The 24,796-nt window shown below is 38.6% G+C and overlaps 2 protein-coding genes across 4 annotated transcripts; one reads left to right on the plus strand and one right to left on the minus strand.

Moving 5' to 3' along the window:
- Window positions 1-3,854: 3,854 nt before the first annotated feature.
- TSC10A (NAD(P)-binding Rossmann-fold superfamily protein) lies at window positions 3,855-21,407 on the plus strand. Of its 3 annotated transcripts, XM_089161122.1 has the most exons (4): window positions 3,855-4,475; window positions 8,921-9,068; window positions 19,371-19,460; window positions 19,575-21,407. In XM_089161122.1, the coding sequence occupies exons 1-4, from the start codon at window positions 3,942-3,944 to the stop codon at window positions 19,679-19,681; spliced, it is 879 nt and encodes a 292-aa protein (XP_089017248.1). In that variant the 5' UTR covers window positions 3,855-3,941; the 3' UTR covers window positions 19,682-21,407. The 3 variants fall into 3 exon arrangements, with proteins under 3 accessions (XP_089017248.1, XP_089017247.1, XP_089017249.1); XM_089161121.1 differs by having other exon boundaries at window positions 19,371-21,407; XM_089161123.1 differs by lacking the exons at window positions 19,371-19,460; window positions 19,575-21,407 and adding an exon at window positions 12,361-15,289.
- A 1,064-nt stretch (window positions 21,408-22,471) lies between these two features.
- On the minus strand, window positions 22,472-24,283 carry LOC149010138 (uncharacterized). The gene is made up of 6 exons (XM_089162405.1): window positions 23,653-24,283; window positions 23,417-23,510; window positions 23,258-23,323; window positions 22,982-23,137; window positions 22,792-22,888; window positions 22,472-22,612 (listed from the first exon to the last, which is right to left on the minus strand). The coding sequence occupies exons 1-6, from the start codon at window positions 24,281-24,283 to the stop codon at window positions 22,472-22,474; spliced, it is 1,185 nt and encodes a 394-aa protein (XP_089018531.1).
- Window positions 24,284-24,796: the final 513 nt, after the last annotated feature.

Consider the following 24,796-nt stretch of genomic DNA (forward strand, 5'->3'; position numbering starts at 1 on the left):
TTTGGAATGAGTAAGTCAAGTACCTTTAGTATACATCGAAGTGTATATGAACAATGGCTCGGTTGAGGCATACTCCACAAAGCGCTTTTCAAGAACCATCTATGGTTGATGAAGATTGGCCAACATCTCTTTTTGTTAGTTGCCAAAGTCCAAAAATGTTTCATTAAGAAGGCCAAGTTCCAATCTCGTAAGCGTTTGAGCCCTAGCCCACCTTCCAGTTTGGGACGACAAATCGCATCCCAAGACACCTTATAGCTGCCATTTTCATAATTTCCTTTCCAAAGAAAGGTAGCTGTAATACTCTCAAGTTGTTGGATGATGCTGTTCGGGATGTAAAAGACATTCACCAATACGATATGATTCCTCCAAGTACAGATTGAATAAGAGCAAGGCGACCAACAAATGATAGAGCTCGGTTTCTCCAACTCTGAATTATGCCCTTCACCTTTTGGATGAGATTATTAAAGGTTGCCCGGTTAGGGGATTTAGCTTCAATTGGAACCCCTAGATAGGTAATTGGGAACTCCCCTACAGGGATGTGAAGGAGTTGTTCAAAAGATAGGATAAGATCAGTTGTGCAATTCCCATACAATATAGTTGATTTTGTTGGGTTGATCAATAAACCTGATTGAGATGCAAATTCCGTAAGAGTGTCACCTAGGAACTTGGCGTTTTTTGATTGTTGCAGCACCAAAGACAAAAAGATTATCTACAAATGAAATAGTTGTGATTTGGGGTGATTTGTAATGAGGATGATAGTTGAACTTCCCATCCGCGGCACCATAAGTAATTATGTATGTGAGGACCTGAAGGACAATATTAAACAATAGTGGGGACATAAAACATCCCTGGCGGAGACCCTTGTTGGCTATGAGTTGAGGAGAGTAGGCTCCATTAACAAAAGCTGCAAATCCAGGGTTTATCGTACATTGTTGTACCCAATTAATAAATGGAATTGGGAAATTAAGTTTTCTCAATAGAGTAAAGAGAAAATCCCATTGAACTGAATCATAAGCTTTTGTAATGTCAAGCTTGGCTGCGAATCTAGGCTTCCCCTTACCATCACAATAACCAAATAACAGTTCTTGGCTCAAAAGAATATTATCATAATTTTGGCGCCCTTCAAATGCACTTGTCATTGAATTAGTAGTATTTTATTTATTTTATTCCTCCTCCTTCTACACTATGTTATTATGTTATAGCAAAAGAATGTTGTTGTAATTAGGGGCGGATCTATGAAGGGGCCGGAGGGGCCATGGCCCCCCAAATTTTTAAAATTTTTATGTATATTCCTTTAATTCCTTTAATTTTTCGGGTTTTTTCTCTTCCGACTTGTGAAATGTCACTATTTGCCCCCCCCCCCCAATATTGTGAACAAATTTTTAAAGGTAAAAATATGAGTATAAATGACATTCCTCATAAAATACTAATTCATCAATCCCTATTTATTCTCCCCTCTCTTCTCTCTCATCTTTTCTTTCTATTTATTCTCTTCTGTTTCTATAAACATGGGGTTAAAGGAAATTTTTGAAAAAAAAATCTTATCTTATTAGGCATTCAAAAATCAAAATGTTATTTATAATTAAAAACTAACTCTCAATCCCTATTTATTCTCCTATCTCCTCTATTCTCTTTTTTTTTCTTCCTATTTATTCTCTTCCCTTTCTATAAACGTGGCTAAAAAAATCTACTCCACAAATAGGTATCTTTATCTTTCTCAATTTATTTATTGTTTCTCTTTTTCTCTTTTTTTTTTTTTTTTTTTTTTTTTTTTTTATTTTATTCTTTTAATTTGATTTTGTATTCTATGTTTATTTATTTCTTCTGCAATTTTTTTTATTTGATTTTGTATCGTGAATGAAATGTCTATAGTTAGTAGGTAACTAACTACCATTGATTTGCATTTCTTACCTAGTTTTTTTTTTGTTTACATCTCATACCAAATAAAATTTTGGTTTACATCTAACTTTTTAGGGTTTAGTCATGTGTATATTTTTTTTATATTGTTGCTTTAATTTTACCTATATTTTGTCGAAAAAAAATCATTATCAATAATTTATAATTTTTGTTCAAATATGTGTGGGCCCCACAAAATATATGTAGGTCTATTATTTAATTTAATAAAATAATTTAGAGTTGGGACCCCAAATGGGAAGGTTATCTGGCTTTCATTTTTCGGCCCCCCACTATTGCATCCTGGATCCGCCACTGGTTGTAATTCTTTTTTTCTGAGGTTCATCTGCGACTTGACGATAGTATCCTCGGGTTCATGGCCCCATAACCTCTTCCTTTGAAAAATATGGATCTTACTACTTTATCAACCCTATGCTTGATAGGTTGTAAAAGATAAATAAAAAACTATTTGACGCTAGGGACCATAAGTGCTACTACAAGATTACCATTCAACTACAATGTGTCACAAAATGAGTTGACAAAAAGTGATCATTTGTATAATTCATTGATCATAAACCAAATCACACACTAAAAGTCCAAAACTAGACAGCCATATTATTTCAAATTCATTGATAATGGAAGGACATATTTCCAACCATAAATAATGAAATGATGGAATTTACCACTAGATACTTCATAAGAATGATAGAATTCATTGATCATAAACCAATTCACACCCTACAAGTCCAAAAGCAAATAATTGGATTATTTCAAATTCACATGTAAGAACCCATTTCTAACCATAAGTAGTGAAATTGATGAAATAAGAACGATAGCCACCAGCTTTATCACTCGTAAATGATATCCCATGCTTTTTTTTTTTTTTGCCAAACATATATAAGAAGAAAAAAAAAAACCATTCAAATAAACAAGTATGGAAAAATTTTCTCAGCTGAATAGAGTTTAAATGAACAAGTCATCTTGGTGATTGCATCAACCAAACTTTAGACATACCCAAATAACAGGCCCCTCTAGCTAACAAATCGACAAAAACATTGTCTGCTCTAGAAATATGTAATACAACAATATTGTCAAAACCCAACAACAAATTCATAATAAGCTTAACTAACTTTGAACAATTCCAATCCATAGTACTACAATTACCATGTAAATTGGAGACCACAACATTACAATCAGAAAAGAGCTTGATATTATTTATCCCTATATAAAAAAGTAACTTAAAAGATGTCATACATTGCTTCCAACTTTGCTTGTGGTGTAATCTATTTTCATTCGAGCAGTTATAAAAGAATTAGAGGATATCTTGATGGCCCCTCCATGACCACTACGAGAAGTTGTTGAATTCCATGAACCATCTCACAAAAAAAATAGATTCCTTCAACTTTCATTGATTGTGGATGCAAATCATTAAACAATACATATGATGAAGCAATCAACATATGAGATACAAAACACTCCAGTTGTAGCCAATGCAGAAGTTGTCTAAAAAAAGATACATTAATATGATGCACCAAAACATTTAGGTACCATAAAAAAGTATTTAGGCTGGGTTCAAGCCCTTGAAACAAATAAATATTCATTGCCTCCAAAATTAACCATGCCCAAATTTGAGTAACAAGAACTTCATCTTCTGTACAGAATTTTGAACCCATTCCCCCCTTTGCTCAGTTTACCCCCAAAAAAAAACAAACCCGGTCCAACGAAGTTCGAACCATCTGCTTGTATGTTTCATGGTTGAACTGAAAAGGGCCAAATGGTCATTTCGATCATCAAGAATTCAGTTGACCTGCGAAGGAGAGAAGACGAACAGAACCGATCAGGTTTTGCTGTCTGTTGGATCTCTCGGTCGTTGAGAGTTTCTGGCGTCGGCTAACGTCCGATAAAGCGAAAATCTCTGAACGAGATCCGATTCAAAGCGAATATCAGCTGAACTACTCCTCTGCCGCTCCTGACAGCATCTATAAGCCACTGGCTTATTGGGTTTCTTTCCATAGTAATTACATCTTTTTGATTTCGAAGCTCAATCAATGGCGGACAAGAACATTTTCTTACTTTTCCTCATACCTTTGCCTTTCGTCTTAATTTTAGCGATCCTGGTCTTCCTTGTTCGCCCACGGCCCGTGAAGATCCCAATTAAGGGACGCCATGTCTTCATTTCTGGCGGTTCGAGTGGTATTGGCCTTGCCCTAGCACAACAGGCTGCTACAGAGGGTGCTCGAGTTTCAATACTTGCTCGTAACATGAACAAGCTTGAAGAGGCTCGGAATTCCATCCGCCTCTCCACTGGCATTGACGTTTCCATATACAGTGCTGATGTTAGAGACTATGAAGCTGTTCGTAAAGCAATTGATGATGCAGGTCCCATTGATATACTTATCTGCAATCAAGGAGTTTTTACTCCCGAAGAATTGGAGACGCAAGATATGGAGACTATTAAGTTCATGATAGATGTGAATCTATCGGGTACTTTCCATCTGATCAAAGCTGCACTCCCTGGGATGAAGAGTAGAGTTGACGGTCTTCCTGCTTCGATTGCCCTCATGTCTTCGCAGGCTGGACAGGTATGGAGTTGTATTCCATCTGCATGGTATTTCCATAAAAACGAACTCCTGGCACATTTGGAGTGTATTTTGGGGTTTTACTATAGTTTTGTAGTTCTTTGAAATGCAATTGATATGATCTTTTAGTTGCAGTTGGTGTCTTTAAATGGAGTTGATCCTGTTTGATCTTCATTTTGTTTTTCCTTTCTATTTTGCTCCTTTGACTGTGGATGGAATTTTTTTGATGGTAAGAAAAACCATTCTGTATAACTTATTTTGGTAGAGACACTTGAGATTCCAAAACAAGAAGCGCACTGACTTAGAAAGTTCATGTTAATCAGTTAACACCAAGACACTTGAAGATTCACAAAACTCAAATTATGACAACTCAAGCCAAAATTTTGAAATTGTTCAATATTTCTGAACAGACTCTGGTTATATTCACGATCGTTTTGCTATAATCTATACCAACTCATTATGCTCAAATTGGGTTTTGAATCCCTCATAGTTTCCAAAACAGGGGAGTTTTGTGGACACAGAAAGCCGATGTTTGCAGTTAATTCAAGGGGAATTAAGCGCAGAGTTGTTTATTCAATTACTTTTAGTCATAGAATTTGAGATACAATTAAAGAACTGAAGCTAAATATGTTTTTAAAAAAAGCTAATAATCTGTGAATAGATTGCTTATGTGCTGTCATCTGTATTACCAATTCATGCTCAAATCAGACTGTGAACCTGGATTTATCAAACCCAAATAACACCTGAGGTGCTATATTTGAAATTTTGAATGAGATATTTGGAAAGGAAGTAGTGAAACATTTTACTTTCATAGAGGTTGATATCTATCAAAATTGGAGAACTTGCTAAATGTTGAGAACATGTTGAAATTGGAGGAATATTTCTGTTCCCTCAAGGTTTGAAATACTTTAGGTTAGGTACTGCCACACTAACCCCAAGTAGGAATGTATAATCACAGTTATAACCTAACATTTTTACTGATCTCAGACATATAACTGTGACATATTCGGATCCCAGACCTAAGAACAACTAGCAATAATGGTCATCTAATTATTCCCAATGATATTCCATAACACATGACATGTAATCCCAATCCAAAAGGAATAATAGGCAGGCTAGCACCCCATCACAGACCACAGAAGGGCTTAGACTGATTCTCCATATTTCTGAAACACTTTTTCTTAGTCTTGTCATTAGGAGATGTATGACTGTATCTACTCTATTCTCATACATTCATGAATCACATATATTTTCGATGAAATACATTAAAATGGTAGCTAGCAAGTCATTATTTGGGGAGGCCCAATCAAAGTCATTCAGTGAATGTAAATGCGGGGAGGAGAGGCAAAGGGTCTCTCTTTTTGATTTGGTTCTTGGCTTTGCCCCAAATAATTGCATTATTTTTCCGTTGGAACCAATTCATGATAACAGGGTGGCAGATGGCTTAGGGCTGCTGTGGCTTTTGTGTATTGAATAAGCTATGCCTCTTTGTTCTATTAGAGGACTTGAGCATTTGGGTTGACGCTTTCTTGACATTGCAGTATTGCATTTTAAACATGCCTATGTTGTTGTTATATAACTGTAGTGTAATTTCTTTCTTATTAATAAATATTAAACCCTAAATCCTGCCCCAAGCCCCCCTCCCAAATAAAAAAGGAAAAATATCTTGAATGATAGAACCTATTTCATTATTGTTAGCAGAATTTAAAATCTATAATGCATCACTGTAGTTAAATTGACTTGTTGCTAGCTAGTCATTTCATCTCGCCAAGTAATGCTTACCGGGTATGCAAAGTTAACGATTTCATTGCATTAACATATTGGTATGTCAAGCTACTTAATAGAAGTGATTAAGTCATGAATCAAATATTTCCAAAAGGATTCCTTTCTATTTTCTATTTATTAACATATTCATTCAAGAGAGGCAAAACTCAAGGTTCTTTCCATAGTCCTCATCCTAGCTATGCCATGTGGAAGGTTGATATGGAAATCCCAATCATTGGATAGGTATTGTTTGGTCTTGATTTGTCAAGTGTCAAGACTAAGAGCTTAATTCAATCAACTGCACCCCATGCATGGAATTTCCCCATGTTCTATCAATCATCCATTTGTTTTCAACCATTTTCCTGAAGTCCCATTCTGTTCTGAAGCCTTTGTTATCTTTTAGAAAATATGCCTAGAGGAGTTAACACAAAAAAGAAAAGAAGGGAAAGAACTCAATTACAAAATATCCAAGCAATGAGAAGAATCAGAGATGCAATTTACATGTAGTGTGTCCTTCATCTTGTTGAAATGTTGATACTTATTGCTCTTTTTCTTCAAAAACTGTTTGGACTCTTTTTCTTCAAAAACAGTTGGACTTCATACTCTCCTTTAAGCTACTGGTTCTATTTCTGTACTTTATAAAACAATAATAATATAAACTTCGTTGATGAGACCTGAATTTTTCTGTCAAATCTTTTGTAGTAGGCTGAGGTTATTTCAAATTGCTAGTGTGTAAGTTTGGTGATTGGACGGATGATGGGGTGGGAAACGGGGGGGTGCCAAACTTGTTCGCCCCACCGGGAACCGCAAAGAGAGCCGCCGTGGAGGCGAGCACCCCGACGACTAGTGAAACCGACAAGGAAGGCAAGAAAGAAGAACAAAAAAACGAAAGGATAACATCAGCGACCCCCGGCCTTACCATAGACCAGACGAGGAGGAGACCAACCCAATAGGGTGACGACCAGTCAGAGCCACCAAAACGAGAGGAGCGAGCGAAACAACTGGCAGAACTATCGACCACCGTATCAGCCGGACCACCGACCGCGGGGAGCGATCCGAGCGGGAGCGGCAAACCGACGACGACAGGTCGGGGGCAAACCGGATTGGTTAAACACGCCCCATCATAAGCCCCCAACCCGAGTCCGAACACGCGGCAGAGAGGCGAAAGCCACGTCCGACAGCGACGAGCCGGGAGGGAGGGGGGAGGAGGAGCACCGACAAACGCGGCCGAAGCGCACGACGGCAGTCCCGACACGGGCCCAATAATGACCTTTTGTTCAAAAACAAGAAACCAACGCAACAGGCCAGGGAGAACCAGAATAGCCGAAAGACAAGACAGAAGCCCAAACCAAGATAGGACAACCCTTTGCACCAAGAGAAGTAGGAAGAAACGCCCACACCCACGGGGGGGAGAAGAGGGGCGGATTAGAACCAGACCGGGCGGACCTAAGGAGCCCCCCAAACGGACGAACGACGGGAACGCACGGGCGCAACCGACGCAAGGGGGAGAAACAGGCGAAAACAAGGAGGCGGAAAGACAGCCAAAGAAAGGCGCAACACGGGGGACCAGCAGAGCGACAACCAAGGGGAGCAAACCGACAGGAAAATAAAAGGAAAGGAGCACGGAGAAAGGGGAAGTACTGTATATGATATGCCCTAGTCGGTTCTAAGATCGGGGGGACTCCGGTGAGCTATCTTGGTCAACCGGCGAAGGGACGAACAGTTGTGCAGCAACAAGGAGATTTCACAAAGCTATTATTTTAGGTTCCGTGGCTCAATCATAAATAAAGAGGGTGATATAGAGGATGATGTTTCCCAAAGAATTAAAATAGTATGAATCAAGTGGAGAGGTGCATCTGAGGTCTTCTGCAATTTGATACATTCTTTTAAAGCTTAAAGAAAAATTCTATAGGACAATTATATGACCAACTATGATGTATGGTATAGAGTGTTGGGCTGTCAAAAAACATAATTTGGATAAATTCAGTATAGCAGAAATATAGATACTAAGATGGATAAGTGGCAAACTAGAAAGGATAAGGTAAGGAATGATCATATTGGAGCTGGTCTAGGAGTAGCTCTGATAAATGATAAACTACGAGAAAGTAGATTGAGGTGGCACAACCATGTCTAATGGAGGCCTTTAAGTGCCTCCAAATGGAAGGAATGAGAAGAACTAGGATAGACCTAAGATAACCTTAGCAGTAGTGGTCCAATGCATAGCTTAGGCTTTATATCTAGCATCGCCTCAAATAGATATGATTAAAAGTTAAGGATCCATGTGGTCGATCCGGTTTAGTTGGGAGACGTTGTTGTTGCTGTTGAAGTTATTTCAAATTACTGATTTGAGAGCTATCTTATTTGAGTGGTTTGATGCTACACATGATGCCTATTTTGTCATATTCATCTTCTTTGGTGAAGGATAAACATCTAGTCAGCAGGTGCATGGATCTTTGATCTTTAGTTGGCACACTAAGAAGTTAGATCCTGGGGCATTTTATTAGAGAGTAAATGCTGAACTTATTTTTTATTCTCTGGACCACCGTGGATGAATTAATTGTAATGAGCATTGCTGAGGCTGATTTTTTTGAGTCATAGTTCACTAATTTGTTTTAATTTACTATCATTGTTTTCTTTAACTGTTTAAAATCTTGACTTGGATTTTTTTTTTGGTTCCTCCTAAGGTGGGCATTTATGGTTACACTGCTTATTCAGCTAGTAAATTTGGCCTTAGAGGTCTGGGAGAAGCATTGCAGCAGGAGGTCATTGCAGATAACATCCATGTGTCTCTTATATTCCCTCCGGACACTGAAACTCCAGGTTTTATTGAAGGTTTGAAATCTGACTTCAAGCGTGTAGTTTTTCTTTAATGTAGCCTTAGACTATGGCTAAGGGTCAATACTGCAGTATCTGAAATAGAATCACTGATGTAACCCCTAAATAGAGGGCCAGTTTGCAGACCAATAAAATGAGTTCAGCAGTAAAAATTAGGGTTCCTCAAACCCTTCAGTTGTGGGATTAGGGGCTGATTAGGGTTGTTAGAGTTTGCAGGGATGGGTAATAGGTTCGGCTAAGGTTTGTACTAGGGTTTATGAAAACACAAACTTTGACCTTGCTGTTTTGGATTTCAAGCTTGAATTCCAGAAGTCCCTGGGTTTTAGGAATTTAGGGCAGCAAAGGAATTAGGGTTTAGACTAGGTTTGGTGGGTCTGATGGGGCTGATGGGGCTAAATTGGGAGGGAGGGTTCACTAGGATTGGGGGAATGGGTCTCCTAAAGTTCGGGACAGATCTGATGGTTAGATTGATGTAGATCTGACCTTGAATTTTCATTCGTTAGAAAAATCCAAAAATTCCAGAAAGTTCCAGAAAAATGAATAAAAAAAGATCTAGAAAATAGGAGGTGGGAGACAAAGATAATGAGGGTTTCGGGAAGAAGATGAATTGCAGGTTTTAGGGTTTAGATGGGTAATTAGGGTTAGGAATGGGATCAAATGCTAAGGAGGGTTTTTTTTTTTTTTTTTTGGGGGGGGGGGGGGGGAGTTATCCTAAAGGAGGTGGCATTTTGGGAAGGGGAATAGAAGATATGGGATTAAGGGGGGGGGGGTGATGAGTACTTATTGTTGGAAGAGGTTGCTGAATTTCAGAAAATTAGAATGCCAAAGCTGCTGCAGGATTCCTCCCTTGGAAACTGATGGTTCCACCCAATATCTCCTTCTATCAATGTTCATTCAATATTCAAAACTGATTTAAGTACAACTTACGAGTATGGGGCTATATTTATATCCTTACATTGAAGAATTCCTACTTTGACTCAAAATGGAAAGCAAAACAAACAAGGACTCTTAACTAACATAAGTTTGACTTCTTACTTGGGACTCCTACTCCACTAAGGACTCTCACTTGTCTCATCCTAGAATGATTGAAATTACACAACAAGAGTAGGACTAGTCTCCTAGTAGAGTTTGGACTACAATTGAAGGAATCCTCCTCTAAATAGGACTACTAACAAGGTAGGACTCTTTCATAACTTAACAAAGGACTCAAATGGCAGAATAAAGATAGACTTGGACTCCTGACAAGATTCTAATGAGGACTTTGATCAAATAGGGTTGGACTAAAATGACCAAAATGCCCCTGTTGCTAAAAGGACTCCATGTGGGTAGGCTGGATTCTAGGGTGCTGGAAGCAACTCCAGGCCATATTTTGGCCCTTGGGGGACCTCTCTTGGGATGGCCCTGGGTCTGGTTCACATCAACCACTCAAGCAGGACAGATCTAAGGTCAAGGTTTCTGTTTGGTGGAAATTGGGAAATAGTGTTTCCAATAGGAATTGGGCCTGCTGATTAAGACCAAGGGTCAAGGGGCTGGGGACTGCATCCAATCCAGTTTAGAGTTGGATGTGATGTCTAAAACTAAGATCCTAAAACTTAGGGCAGTTGAGAAAGCTAGCTGGTCAAAGGGTTACAAATGGTAGTTAGGGGCTTTTTTTTTTTTTTTGATGATAAAAGGAGAAAATGCATTCAGTTAAAAGAGTGCTTGCTTTTTGGTAGTTAAAATAGTGCTTACAGTTACAATTGAAGGTGGAGAGTTCTATGAAGTTAGCTCTAGTAACCATTTTTCCAGGGGGTGGGATCGAAGTTCGCTTATCTTGAGGTTTCTAGTGATACTTAACAGTTCTACAAATAGGGGTATCAAATTTAGAGGCCATATGTTGTGATTATTGTCTTTGAGCGTGGCTAGGTTTTCTTTTTCCTTGGCACCAGATTTCTTGGATTTGTACTCCTAGATCCTTCGCTTTGCTCATACCTTGCAAAATGCCTCGCACCATTGCCTCCTACATTGATCCAACCTCGATGTTCCCTGTACTTACAAAAAGGATATTGTCATTCCAAAAAAGTCCTACACTCCAATCTATCTTGTTTAGAAGTTCATTATGTAGCCCTGCACACAATAAAGTGGGTGAGCAAAATGATTTTACATAGTCATATATACATGAAGTTTTACTTTGTATGCGGTTATCATCGATTCATCGGGGCTTGTAGTAGGGTCATGGTATAGATGTAGCTCAGTTATCCACTTGTTTACATTATGCAGGATTCTAGTGGGGTTGTGTTCTTTATTGTTACAAACCTTAGCGTTTCTTTCAATCCATATAAAATAGCAGGTTATTATGAAAACAGAAAAAAAACCATTTCTTGGGTTGTGTATCCAAGTTTGAACATAAAAAGAAAGAGTTGCAAAGTTGAAGGAAGGAGTTATTGGAGATGAACTCCGTCCGAAGTCCTAGCGGTCCCGCCACCCAAATCCTCTTTGTCCATTCACAAGAAAAGAAGATGTGCCAAGCTAATTCATTAGAAGCACCACAAAATTTGCAGATTGGGTTGATTGTCGTCCATTTGGAAATGACTGTCTTAATAGGAAGCTCTGCATTCATGAGACGCCAAAAGAAGTTTTTAAACTCAGGATGAAGTGGCAATTTCCAAAAGAATTTCCATCATCTTAAGTAATCATTTTGCGTGTTGTGGTTCTTTAATTTCCCCAAGGCTTTCCTTGCTTCTTTGACAGTGAATTCGCCATTTGTTGAAATTAAAGACTGCCATTTATCATGGGTTTGAGTCAAGTGGACAATGCTTATAAAAGAATTAAAAAAAGTGGATCGGGAAATGGGATTAGAAGAGTTAGAGTTGAGAAGATACTCCCTATTCTGTTGTCTTTCAGAGTGATTACATCTTCTACTGTTGCTTTAGTAGACCCAATATGAAAATTTGGTTGACCCATTGTGTGGTCGGGGGTTGTTTTAACCCCTGTCAAACCAAAATGATGTGGTTTTGTCATTCCCAATTTTCCTTAGGATCATGGTTTAGAGCATGGGTAGTAGACAACATATGTTGTTCCAAGTCCAAGACCCTCTCTTCTTCTTTATTTGGGATCAAATGGTGATGTGTTAGGGAAGTATTTGGCTTTCAAGAGTTTCACCCATCTGAATTATTGATCATCCTCCAACCTTGTTTTAGCAATAGGGCGCAATTTATATCCTCCATTCTTTTGAAATCCAAACCTCCCTCTTCTTTCAGTTTGCAACATTTGTCCCACAAGATGAGAGTTAATGGGTTGGTCTTTGTAGGTTTCCAAGCCAACACCGTTGATAGATCGAGTCCAATTTTCTGCAGTAAGTTTTGGGGAATCGGAGGCATTGCATGTGGTAGAGTGACTGTGGTTGAAGTATGGCTTTCATCAATACAATTCTTCCCATGTATGATAGGGTTTCGGCCTTCCAAGTAGACAGTTTGTTGTTCATCTTTGTGAGAAGCATGGTTGTCAAGGCGGCAAAGTGGCAAAAGTGTTTGGGGTTCTACCTAGGCGATTAGGCGAGAAAGCGGCGTCTAGGCGGCAATAAGGTGACCAAAGCAGTTGGGTAAAATTATTTCAATATGACTACTTTTATGCTGATAATTTCTATTATAAGCTAAACAAACATTCAAGAATCACATACATCTAAAAAAAACAAGCATTCAAGAATCATAATTATGAAAGATTATTAAAAAAAGAACACAAATATAAGTTCATCTCATCAAGCATCATAACATATGGCTATAAACTATATCAAATTATAAGTATGAAAATTAAAGTAGTAATTTTACATTTTCACTTACCTTTATGATAGTGTGATACCAAATAAGTGCCTTATCCATTTAATGATTCATTGATTCCCAATTCCAAAATGATTAACTATTAAGTTCGTATACAACTTTGTAGAATAAAGAAAATTTTTTTGTCATGTACAAAATGTCAAAAAGGTGACCGTTTTGGCATCTAGGAGGCAATAAGGCACACAAGGTGACATAGTGGTAGCAATTAGGTGAAAAAGCGGGAAAAAACTGCATGTTAATAAAGCGGTTCAAAACAAGGCAGTTAAAAAACCGCTTTGCCGCCTAAATGCGCCTAGGACGATGCTTTGACAACTATGGTGAGAAGAAACTGCAGATTTTTTGTTTTGTTCCTTTTGTGAAATAAGCTTGTACCAAGGTAGACTGCACTTTTATTCATTTTTGCCATACCTAGTATTGGACAGGACTATTTTTTTTCCTTGTTCCACATTTTTTGAGAAGAAAGCTTCAGTCTTCTTAAAGTTTATTTGTTGTCTTGTGATGTCTGAGAAGAGTTCAACGACAACTTTTATTGCCAATACATCTTCTTTTTCAGCTCGACAGAAAAGAAAGGTGTCATCTGTAAAGAAAAGATGAGAGATTTCTGGGGCTCTTCGGACAATTTTAATACCATGAAACATATCCAACCTCCTATATTCGAATAGAAGTCTAGAGAGGACCTCCATCACAATTAGAAAGGGATAGGGGCTTAGAGGGCACCCCTGTCGTAGCCCTCTAGTTCTAGAAAACCACAAATAGGGACAACCATTTAGTTTTATAGAGGAGGTAGAAGATATGATTGTGTGGATCATGTTACACCAATGTGCATCAAAGCCCCATAATTCAAACAACTTAGTGATTATACCCCATTCAACCCTATCATATGCTTTTGACATGTCAAGTTTTAAGACAACATAGCCAACCTTTCCCTTTGTCATGTTCATAAAGTGGAAAATTTCCTGAGCCATCATGATGTTATCGGTGATTTGCCTATGTGGCACAAAGGCCCCTTGACAAGGGGAAATAACACTTGAGAGAAGTGGTTTGAGGTGGTTAGCTAAGATTTTTGCTAGAATCTTGTAATTGACATTACAAATACTGATTGGTTGAAAATCAGACAATTTTTGGTTGGTCTTTCTTGGGAATGAAGCAAAGTAGGGTATGGTTGATTCCAAATGGTAAAGACAGAGAGGTGAAGAAATTCTTTACAAAATCAAAGAGCTCACTATTGACAAGCTTCCAATTTTTCTAGTAAAAAAGTGCATTAAAACCATTAATGCCTGGGGCTTTGTTTGGTCCCATGGAGAAGAGGGCTGCCCTAATTTCTTCCAAGGATGAGGGGTCCGACATCCCTGAGGGGAAACAATCTTGGCTAAGGGGGGAAGATGCCTTCCACAAAGAGTGGATCTAGGGGTCCCCCAGTAGAGTAGAGGTCCTTCATGAAGGAGGCAAAAACATTGGCAATCTCTCTTGAGTTGTTGACAATGGCCCCATTGTGTTCTAAGGCATCGATTTTCCTCTTGTGACAATGGATCTTAGAGGCAAGGTGGTAGTATCTTGTATTCATAACCATCTGAGATGTACCTTTGTCAAGATTTCTAGAACCAAAAGGATTCTTTAGCCTGTAGAGCCCATCTTAGGCAGGAGTATTTAGATTCAATGATTTCTCGGTCCGGACAGGGGGAGGATTTGAGAGCATCAATTTCAGTTGCAAGATTGTCAAAAAGGTTGTTGATACTTCCAAAAGAGGTTCTATTCCAGTTTTGTAAGAATCTGGAGAGGTTGGCAAGTTTGGATTCCATGGGGGCTGATCCCATTTCAATCCATGCATTGTGAACCACATTATTGAAATCTGGGTGCAAATACCAAGCATTTTGAAAATGGAATAATTTTCTTCCATTCACAATTGGTGGTTCAGTGGTGAGAAGAATAGGGTTATGATTCGAACCAACTGCAGGAAGAGTTTTGAGATGAGCATTCGGGTGTAAGGCAACCCACAGAGGACACCTGAAAAGGTGGTTGATTCTTTCTTTAACAAGGTGAGGAGGTTTTTGCTTGTTTGACCAAGTGAAGTAGGCGCCATAGGTGGGGATTTCATGGAGGTCAAAGGAGGTTGTTAGATCAAGAAAAGAGGTGAGAGAAGGGGTGGGGTTTAAAGCTTGTATTCATTTTTGATTGCTTCATTAAAATCTCCCATAAGGATGAAGGGCTTTTGAAGAGGGGAGTCAAAGAGAGAATTTTATCCCAGAAACTCTTTCTATCCGAATAGGAGGGGGGGGGGGCATAGGTGAAAATAGCAATCCATTCTGGGCTGGGTTTTTGCTTGAGTATGGGGACAATGGTGAAGTTGCTGTCTGATATTAATGTTTATTTTGATTGTTCAACAGACTAGGATCTAGGTATTGGATAGGGTTAGGATTCCTAATATATATATCTTTTGTTGGGGGTGGGTAGTTTTTTCCCTTTTTTTTTTTTTTTTGGTGGGGGGGGGGGGGGGGTTGAACTGTAATGGTTATTGAATTCTCTGTTGAGAGGAAAGGATCTGTGGTGGAAAACCAGGACAGTACTAAGCAAACAATTATTGGATCTGTGGAGTTAGGAATTGAGTATATTCTGGAACAAATCAAAACAAATAAAAAGCGGGGGGGGGGTAAGGCAGTTGAAATGGCTGGTTCTCCTTGCATGTAGTTGAAGTTGTTCCTGCAGCAGCTCGTAGGGTGGATCTTCAAAACACCTGAGTGATTAAACTGTCAAAACATGAGCTAGGACATTCTACTCCAAACCCCAACCAGCAACTCACAGTTTAAACACCAAAGAGCATGCAACTTGGATTTTCAACACCAAGCTGTGGGGCAAGCTAGACTGCGAACATTGGGCAAAATCTCACCGGAGAAGAAAGGCAGTAGCAACTTGGTTGAGCAAAATTTTGATTTATTTGACTGACTTTTCTCATCTGATGATGGGGGGGGGGGTTCAATTGCACCCCCGGGGGGGGGGGAGGCCTTAATCAGACGAAGAAGGTAGTCCAACACTCCAACTACAGATAGGAAAAGCTGAATGCAAAATAAAATAGGATGCTACTTCCTAAAATATAGCTAACAACTTGCCAAGCAGCTAACAAGCCTAACAGCCTTGTTAGCTAGCTAACCAGTTACTATAAACTAGTTCTTATTTTTAGCTAAGTTTTAGACATCAACTAAATAAGGAAATAAAAATTGCACAACTATCCTACTGTAATTGTTGGAGAGTGTGGGTTGCTAGTCACAAGGTAAATACCAAGTCATGCAACAACTAAAGTAATCTGTTGACCGCTGATTCAAAACAAATTAAAACTAAATTCATGCTCAGCCTTTGTGCCTCTATTCTGGGCCCATTACACAGTAAACCTGTGGAACAAAGACCCAGCACTTGAATATATCAACCCTAGGTTGGTCCCAAGGAAAAGTAGACCGATTTGGTGCTTGATCTGCATCTGTTGTTAGTACACTTATTTTATTCTTTATTAAAATAAAATATAATACATTTAAAAAGACTTGGTGCATCTTGAATCTGGCTGTTCATCATCCATTTTGAAGTTATTCCACATTATTTGAAAAGTATGGTGGTTGTGTAATTACGCATGAGACGTCATGGGAGCTACATATATATTTATAGTGTTGTCATATGCTAATGTTATACTGTATCTGTAAAACTGAAGGTGGCCTTCAGTGCAACATTAAGGCTGGTCCATTTTGACCTAGTAGCCTACGGTTGGAGTTGGGAAACAGCCTTTTCGTGAAGCAGTGGACATTCTTTTCTATACTGTATTTATCAAATGTTATTGTGTAGAGTGGGAAGCACTGGACCCTCCTTGCTACTAGTGCTGATTCAGGCCTAAAATTTTGTGTGTTGCGTTTGTATGCAAAAGGATGTACATTTGATGCCTTATCACCACTCTGTTCATGTAGTTAGTTACAACAAACAGGGTAATTCAATCTGGTTATCCTGAAAGTATGTTCAGATGCAAACTACAGAAAGGATCATAGGATACATTCATAGGACCAGTATAGGGAGATTGGAAATAACTCAAAACTGAGCAATCTGATGGGGTTGTAATCCAGGCCAGTAGGCATTGTGGAACAGGGAACACTCAAAATATAATTTCAATCCAATGGTTGGATATGGAGTTACTTACAGTCAAAGAAATAAAAAATATTCGGTATTAGGAATAGAAACTATGCTGCAACACAAACAACACCGGGACTTAGAAATTCCCGCTCTTTGTTGATCTTCCAATTTATTAATTACTAATCTTATATTCTGGAAATAGTAATTTTCGTGTAGCAGAGGATCAGAATCAGTGGCTTGCAGGAAAAAGGACAGTAGGAAAGCTAGCAGTGCCGTAACAGCAGTTTGATGGGGGCAGAAAACTGCCACTCAACCAGGAAGCTAGGGGCAAATTGGTGGGTTGTTTAGGCAAAAAACTTGATCCAAAACTTTGCAGAAAACTATCAAAGATTAGTGATTAATTTAAGTACCTCAGGGAACAGACCAGAACAGGTAAGCTGAAAAGCACAGGATAGAAGAATAGAGATTTGACTTTTAGGTTTTGACTGAAGAAGAAATGAAAAATTATGAGATGAAGTATATGAACTAGGCATCCCACATGGAACTTGACTAATATCTTAGCAGTCCAACTTGGTTCCCACGAAGTGTTTCACTGCATTTTATGGCAAAGGAATTTCTGAATTTCACAGAATCAGGAAGCATAAGCTTAGCTGTAGTCCCAGATCAAATGGGATCAACTAGGGCTAATAAACCAGGATGGCAGGATCTATAATGAACAGGCAGGTTCGAATGGGTCAAATTGGTTTTCTAGTTAAAAACAGGGTCTCCCGGGGATAATTAGAAAATGGTTGGGTATTGATTTGGAGGTGATAGCAGGAGATGGTTGGGATGCTGTTGGTTAGATATGGGTTATGTTGTCAAGAAATTGGGGAGATGGGATGATTTCAAGAAATCGGTTGGCAATTAGTTTTTGGGGATGGATTAGGAGATGAGTAAAGTTTATGAGGGAGGAAATCCTTGTATGTATTTAGATACTTGAATAAAGATTGAATCTTAAAGTAGATCCTCAAGGACTTGAAAGAAAACTTCAATTTGAGCCTCTCGTGCACTTCCTGTGGCAGGTAGTCAATTGGACACACATGCCAATCCCACAATTTGAATTTTGAACCTCCTGGGCGCTTTTCCACTATAAGGACTGAGTTTAGATCACACACTGAACTGAGCTCTCACAGTAGAGGAAGAAGGCACTAGCAGGTTCTTGCAAAGCAAGTTTATTAATCAAATTTGTGTTCAACACTTGCTTCTGTTACAAGGCAGGCCTCAGCACAATGATCAGTGGACCATAGTTGTATCCCGAGGTCAAGGCATTGAACGGCCTCTCAGAAAAAATTGCTGGGGTAAGGCTGCTAGGAAAGTTGCCCCTTGGATTCTGCTTGTGCGCAAGCCTTTGACACTGGGTTCGCCCTTTTTAACTTGCTTTTATTACGACCTTATATAGAAGACTCATAGTAGATTCTTGAGTTGTGAAGGAAGGGGTGTTTGGAAAGGGTAGGATTTTATGTTTTTGAGAGCTTAAGGTTCCTGCTTTGGGAGCTCTAGGTGTTTTTTTGGGGATAAAAAATCAAAATATTCTCCCAATTTTTTTTTAACAAATTGTTATATTAAATAGAAAGACCTAACCTGATCCTTAACCTATTAGGTAGCCTAAACTGACTAGGAAACTGAAGTACTCTCAAAATAGGACTGGATCTATAAATCCTAATTCGGGCCCATTAAAACACTTACTAATCCTTTACAGCTCTTGTCTTCTTCAAAATAGAAACTAGTCTAAAACTTAAACAAAAGTGAAACTCTGGCTGGATTGTAGCATCTCTATCCAACCCTTCTAGAGACGTTTCTAAAATGAAGAATACAGTTTACTAAAACAGTATCTGGCACATATTCCTTATAGACCTTCAATCCTTGATATTTGGGCTTGTAGAGTTTGCCCAGTACAATCAAACCCAAAAGTAGTAAGCTTATGATCCATATAATCCATTGGGTATGCAATACCTAGTTCATTGGTCCTTTCTTGATCCAATCTAATGGCTTGGTTTTGTTTCCTGTTTCTTGCTCTTTTGAACTATGACGGAAGGAGCTGGCCACATAGAGACTAAAGTTTTGTTGAAAGGTCAATGTTTTCTAAAATGGTTGTGGTGGCTGATAGTACATGGGAAGAAGACACTAGATAGATCTTGTCGTTGAGGTTCTAACTTTTTTGTCATGTAGCTGGTGCAGTGTGTATGTTTAAACTGTCAAAAAAAAAAATTCCGTATGCGTGCCCTAATAGCTCTCAAATGATATTTTGGACATTTCCTGCTACAGCTACGAATTGCTTTCTTATTTGTAGAACTTATGTGATACTTGATTAGCTTTTCATAAATTTGCTCATTTATCACAGAAAACAAGGTAAGGCCACAGCTCACCAGTATTATTGCTGCTTCTTCTGGTGCAATGAAGGCTGATGAAGTTGCCAAGAAAACGTTAAATGGTATAAAATCTGGAACCTTTTTTGTTAATTGCAACTTAGAAGGGTTTATGTTGTCTATAGCAACCGCTGGTTTATCACCCCAGAGATCACCTGTCATTGCCTTTGTTGAGGTAGTTGCGGCAGGTATTTTGCGTATTGTCGCTCTAGGTGTCCAGTGGAATTGGTATGTAAGTATAGAGAGGTGGCACGCCCAGAAGAATAGAAAGTGCTCTACAAAGTAAGAAGCTTCTCATAAAGTGTACTAACCTTCCTTTTTAACTTTTTAGTTATATATATTTGTCCTGTTTTGTAAGATTATTACTGGAGTTGATGTTTTGTGTCAAATTTGGAAGGAAGAGAGGTCTTAGTGAGTCGGTGCATTTTGTTGTGCAAGCATCTTACTATGGTTGCCATCCTTCAATTTTGATTATCCTTCAGAATATGTTGGTTTGAAAGAAAATTTGTTTTCTTTTTTTCTTCTGAAAGTTAGTTGTACTCCTGTAGGGCCCTACCTTTAAGCTGCTCATGTATCTTTCCTTACCTTCTTGCAAATTAGAGCCACACAACATTCAAAGTGCTTCTTGTCCATGTCATCCAGATAATGTTTATATGGTTAGTGAGAAATAGATCCTCATGATGAAAAAGTACTATATCCTTCTTATGTATTCTTTATTATTTTCTCTCCTATTTTCTACATAGCCATCAGTGTGGAGTATAGATTCCCATTTATTGTTGTAGTAGTGGTGTGGATACTTAGTCACCAGTAATGACTAGTCTGAACTAAATTCTTTGCACCATCGCTTTATTTAAAGGTCTTATGCATGGATGTGTTGTGCATGCTCAGTTGTCACTTCAACTGTCAGATAGGGGAAGATAGAAGGAGTGTATAACAATATTTCTGCTCTTACTGGACATAGCATTCAAAGAGGTGAGCATGCAACTGTATCCTTTCTATATAGAAAATGAAAATAAATAAAAATCTAGAAATAGCTGAAGAGCTCCTTCTATTGTTTAGGCTGAAAGAGCTACTTCACCCTACCATGTCGATAATGCTTCAAATCAAGGTAAACAAAATTATGTGAGAAGGTTTGGGGTGGTGAGCCTTAGAGCAATAATTAAGTCGTGCTGCTGCTTTTAGTGACCTGGTGAATCATACTAAACACAGCAGTGTAAATCGACTGGGTGGAATCTTGATAGTTTTCTTTGACTAGATGGAATCATAGGCATCTTGATATTTTTCCTTTCCTTCTATGAAACAAACACTACAAGAGTTAGATATGGCTTAGGCCTTGTATGGATTATAATCTCAAATAAAGATGATTGGACGATGAGGAGCCATGAAGCTTACCAGTAAATTTACTCATGAGGTGAACTGACATGTTACAATCTGACCTTGTGATTTTTTTTTAAAGAGGAGAACCTTAACAGATACAATAAAACGAAGAGGAGAAGCATAGTAGAATTTAACACACCAAACCCCAGCACAGGGTTGCAAATGGAACCCTTTGTTGATTACATGATGACATAATAGGATAAGGTATACATGGTGTTTTCTTATCATGTGGTTATGTAGTAACAATATTCTTGATTGTTTACTTGTTACTTTTTGGAGCTTTGTTCATAAAATACATTATATGAATAAACTGCAAACTTGGAAAAATTCCATCGAAGCTCTCTTATCACATTTTATTAGAATATCCCAAAAATGAATATTTATGGTGTTTGATTTGATCCCAACCAGGCCAACCCATGTTTTTTCTGATACCTGAGTCTTGTCAGCCGTCAAGTTAGAAACCAAAGAATGTGATTACCACATTTTTTTTTTGGTAAAATTACTATATGAAGTGTTAAATAGCAACTGACATTTATATTTTTACCAACCTATTTACAATTATAATACACCATCCATCCTCACACACCAAAAGCATATCATATGCCGGTGGAAAATTAATTATAATCTTGGGAAATAATCTTTGAACCCCCCCCCCCCCCACCAAATTTTTTTTTTTTTTGAAGTCTTGAACTATTTGAAATTCAATGTATTTGCTCGAACCGGACAACCTCAGCCCCCGCCACTGCAAGGTCATATTAAAAGCGACAACACAAAGGGGGCACCCATAAGTCGAGAGGCGGATGAATAATGCCTCAACACAATAAGGGCACACCGCACCCCCCTCCCCAACCCACAACCCGAGAGGCCATACCAGCCCAAAGCGGGGGCGCGCCACGAGCCCTCCCCTCTCCTCGTACAGCCCAGGTACACACAGCCCAACGGGCCCCGATTTCAATTGTTTGGGGCAAAGCAAGACCCAACCAACCCATAGCCTAAGAGAGGTTTTTATCCCCCCTCTCCGGAGGAAGCGCCTCCGGACCAGTCTAACACTCCAAAAGAGTAGCACCCGCCGCGCGGAGCACGCCCCCAGCCCATCCACTAAGGTTATAAGCCAACTCATGTTGATGTTTCGAAGAATTATTGTAGAATCCAATTGAATAGAAGACGCGAATGATTGGTTTACGTTATGGAAGAAAGACATGTATATTTGATATTAGATATTGGAACTCTAGGTGGATTCGCCGGAAAAGCTATTTTTGGCAGCGCCGAACATGAACTATAGTGCGCGCGCCAAGCTAATAATTGCGCCTTTTTAGGAGATTTTCAGCGGCCTTATAAAAAAAGGGTGTTAGCGCTTCAACCTAAACAAGCAACTCCCTGACAAAATGGTGGAAGGTTCATAAAAAATCGTCATGAAAATAGCAATCAGTATGTCATCATTGGCTTCATCGTCCTCGTACATTTTTAAAATTTTTCTCAAAAGAGTTCTTCCTTATTGAGCATTTCATGTATCATCTGATTCTCATCTTTATCGGCAGTGACCTGAATCTGAGTGACATTTGACAGTCTAAACTGAGAGATTGTAAGATCAATATAACCTTCTACTGTAAATAATTTAGCTGCTGGAAGAATAATCATAATGGTGGGAAATTATCCTACCATATGACTTGAACTAAAAGAAATAATGGTGGAAGGTTCATTAAAACTCGTCATGAAAGTAATAATCATCCCAATCATCTTGTTCACCATCAAATTCCTCCTCAAATACTTTGCTATAAAAAATTTCTTCCTTGTTAAGCATCTCCTGAATTGTCAGTTTCCCATCTTTATCAGCATCCACCTGAGTAATTTTTGACAGTGTTGAGAGATTGTAAGGTCAATATAACCCTCTATTGTAAATGTGAAGAGAGTGTGTTCTTTTTCAGGCTTGACTACTTGTTAGATAAGATATTTCTAATTCAAATTATTGTGCAAGATCTATGATGACAATTTTGTTTTATATTCAATAAAATCACAAACCTCACGAATTAGATACTTTGCATAATATGTAGCATAAGTAATTTCTCCTGGGTAAAGCTGATGTAATATGGGTAACAATTCTTCAGCTGTTAATAATCTGCAAATTTTTTTCATGAACAAGCTAAGAAAGTCTAGAAATGAGATCAAAACTGAAAGAAAGAAAGAAATGGTTTAAGAGATACCCACGTACTTGTCATTGTCCAAATCAAGCTCTGCAAACTTTTGTTTAGGCCCTGGTATATAATTTTCATGATATTCATATTCAGCATGACTCTTATAATTATCATATACATGGTCATGAAACTCAAGAAAATTGAGTTTTCCATCCTTGTCATCGTCCTTGTGCCTAAAATACAGGAAAGCCAATATGTTAAAAAGATAAAGTAAGTTTCATAGTGAGTTTGTAGGCATGGCATGGGTTTTAAGGAAAATAAGTTTTAAAAAGAAAACAAGATGAGAATGTTACCTAATCTTCTCCCTTAACAGCCATACTTGAATTTCTTCATTTTCACTGTCTCTAGGGTTTATGAAGCTGCAAAAAAAGTCTGCTTTCTGTTGATCATTAAGTTTTGTGTGTTAAAGAAAGTAAATCAATAAGGTAATTTTTGATTCATCATGTCCATACTCATTTAGTTCTGCTAAATTGAGAAATCCATTGCCATCTGCATCTGCATTTGTGAAATGCTCTTCCGACCAGCCAACATGACCATCTTCTTCCTCTGCTTAACATTTATATATAAAAAATTTGTGCATTGATTTGAATGAAAGATGCAGTAAGGATAATTGACCAACATGTGAATGTGATGCCTTAGTTGGAACACAATCTAAATATGTATGTGTGTGAGAGAGAGGGAGAGATACCTAAATTTGCAAGGGTGAATTGGTGGAGACATTCTGATAGACTAAGAGAGCCATCTCCATCCTCATCACGCAGCTTCATCTCTTTCGCGGTCTTATAATTCAAACGTTCAATAGCTCTCTGCACATTCCAATTCTCCAGCTCCTTCAAACTAATATACCCATCTTTAGGATCCTTGTCTATAAGAGGGAACATAGTTAACAACCTTCTAGTTATATTAAACGAACCCTCAAACTCTTCTTCTTCTTCTTCTTCCCTATCCAACTCGCTCTGGCCGGAGATCAAATCCCAACTATGATCCTCTGTAGTTGGGTTACCATGTAGTTTGGTATAAAAATCCAACGTAGATCCTCCTGAAGATGTTTCTCTTTCTTCCATCAATCTCTCCCTCTTTGCAATCAGAGGATCGAAGGGAGCATGCTTGTAGCGAAGATGGCGACCTAAATGTTTGCGGCCTGGATGATGTAGTAGTCCTTGATGAGAAGTTGGTGAAAAGTGGAGGAAGAGGAAGAAGGTGGTGGCCACCATGAGATAGACAGCCACCACTTTCATCTTCTCCTCAATTTCTTGGGCGCCAGAGTTGAGACTACTCACCTCTCTGACGCCTGACTTTGTTTCAACCTTCTTTAGCATTGGTGTGAAGACAAGGAGGAAACAAAGAGAGGGTGGTAGTTATTGACGGTTATTTTGACCGTTGGTTTGGCTTTTGATGAGCAGTTAATTAATTTTTATTGTTTTTTTGGGATGTTTTATGAATGGTAGCTACGTTTGGTTTTGTCCTAATTGACCGGTGGACCGCCATTGGAGCATTTGGATCAGCAGCCGATCATTGTTTAGATGGTTCTGAATTGACATTAACACTGGATCAACCTAGGCCACTTGATAGATATTGCACCACGACTCGGCTTTAGGGTTGTGCAATTGATGCAATCTCCACCGTTCGCTGCAGGTGTTGTGTATAATTGCCCAGCACCCAAGTAATTTCCCAATTACCATCTATTGATTCTAAGTAAGGATACTTAAACCTTATAAACTTACAAAACCCATATTTCATAAGAATCAAATTCACCGAAAACGAGAAATCTAAACCTTAACCCAAAATATACCCACCATCACAACCGGATCTCTTTGTTTTTTTCACCATTT

The sequence above is a fragment of the Hakea prostrata genome, chromosome 7 (genome assembly GCF_041222555.1).
Source record: "Hakea prostrata isolate BN-2017 chromosome 7, UWA_Hpros_2, whole genome shotgun sequence".
In the NCBI taxonomy this organism is placed as follows: domain Eukaryota; kingdom Viridiplantae; phylum Streptophyta; class Magnoliopsida; order Proteales; family Proteaceae; genus Hakea; species Hakea prostrata.

Coding starts and splice junctions, on each gene's coding strand:
- TSC10A (XM_089161121.1), top strand. CDS start 3,942: ATGGCGGACAAGAACATTTTCTTACTTTTCCTCATACCTTTGCCTTTC. Junction 4,476..8,920: donor TGTCTTCGCAGGCTGGACAG/GTATGGAGTTGT, acceptor GTTCCTCCTAAG/GTGGGCATTTATGGTTACAC. Junction 9,069..19,370: donor AACTCCAGGTTTTATTGAAG/GTTTGAAATCTG, acceptor CATTTATCACAG/AAAACAAGGTAAGGCCACAG.
- LOC149010138 (XM_089162405.1), bottom strand. CDS start 24,283: ATGCTAAAGAAGGTTGAAACAAAGTCAGGCGTCAGAGAGGTGAGTAGT. Junction 23,324..23,416: donor AATTTAGCAGAACTAAATGA/GTATGGACATGA, acceptor CTTTTTTTGCAG/CTTCATAAACCCTAGAGACA. Junction 23,138..23,257: donor CTGTTAAGGGAGAAGATTAG/GTAACATTCTCA, acceptor CCTGTATTTTAG/GCACAAGGACGATGACAAGG.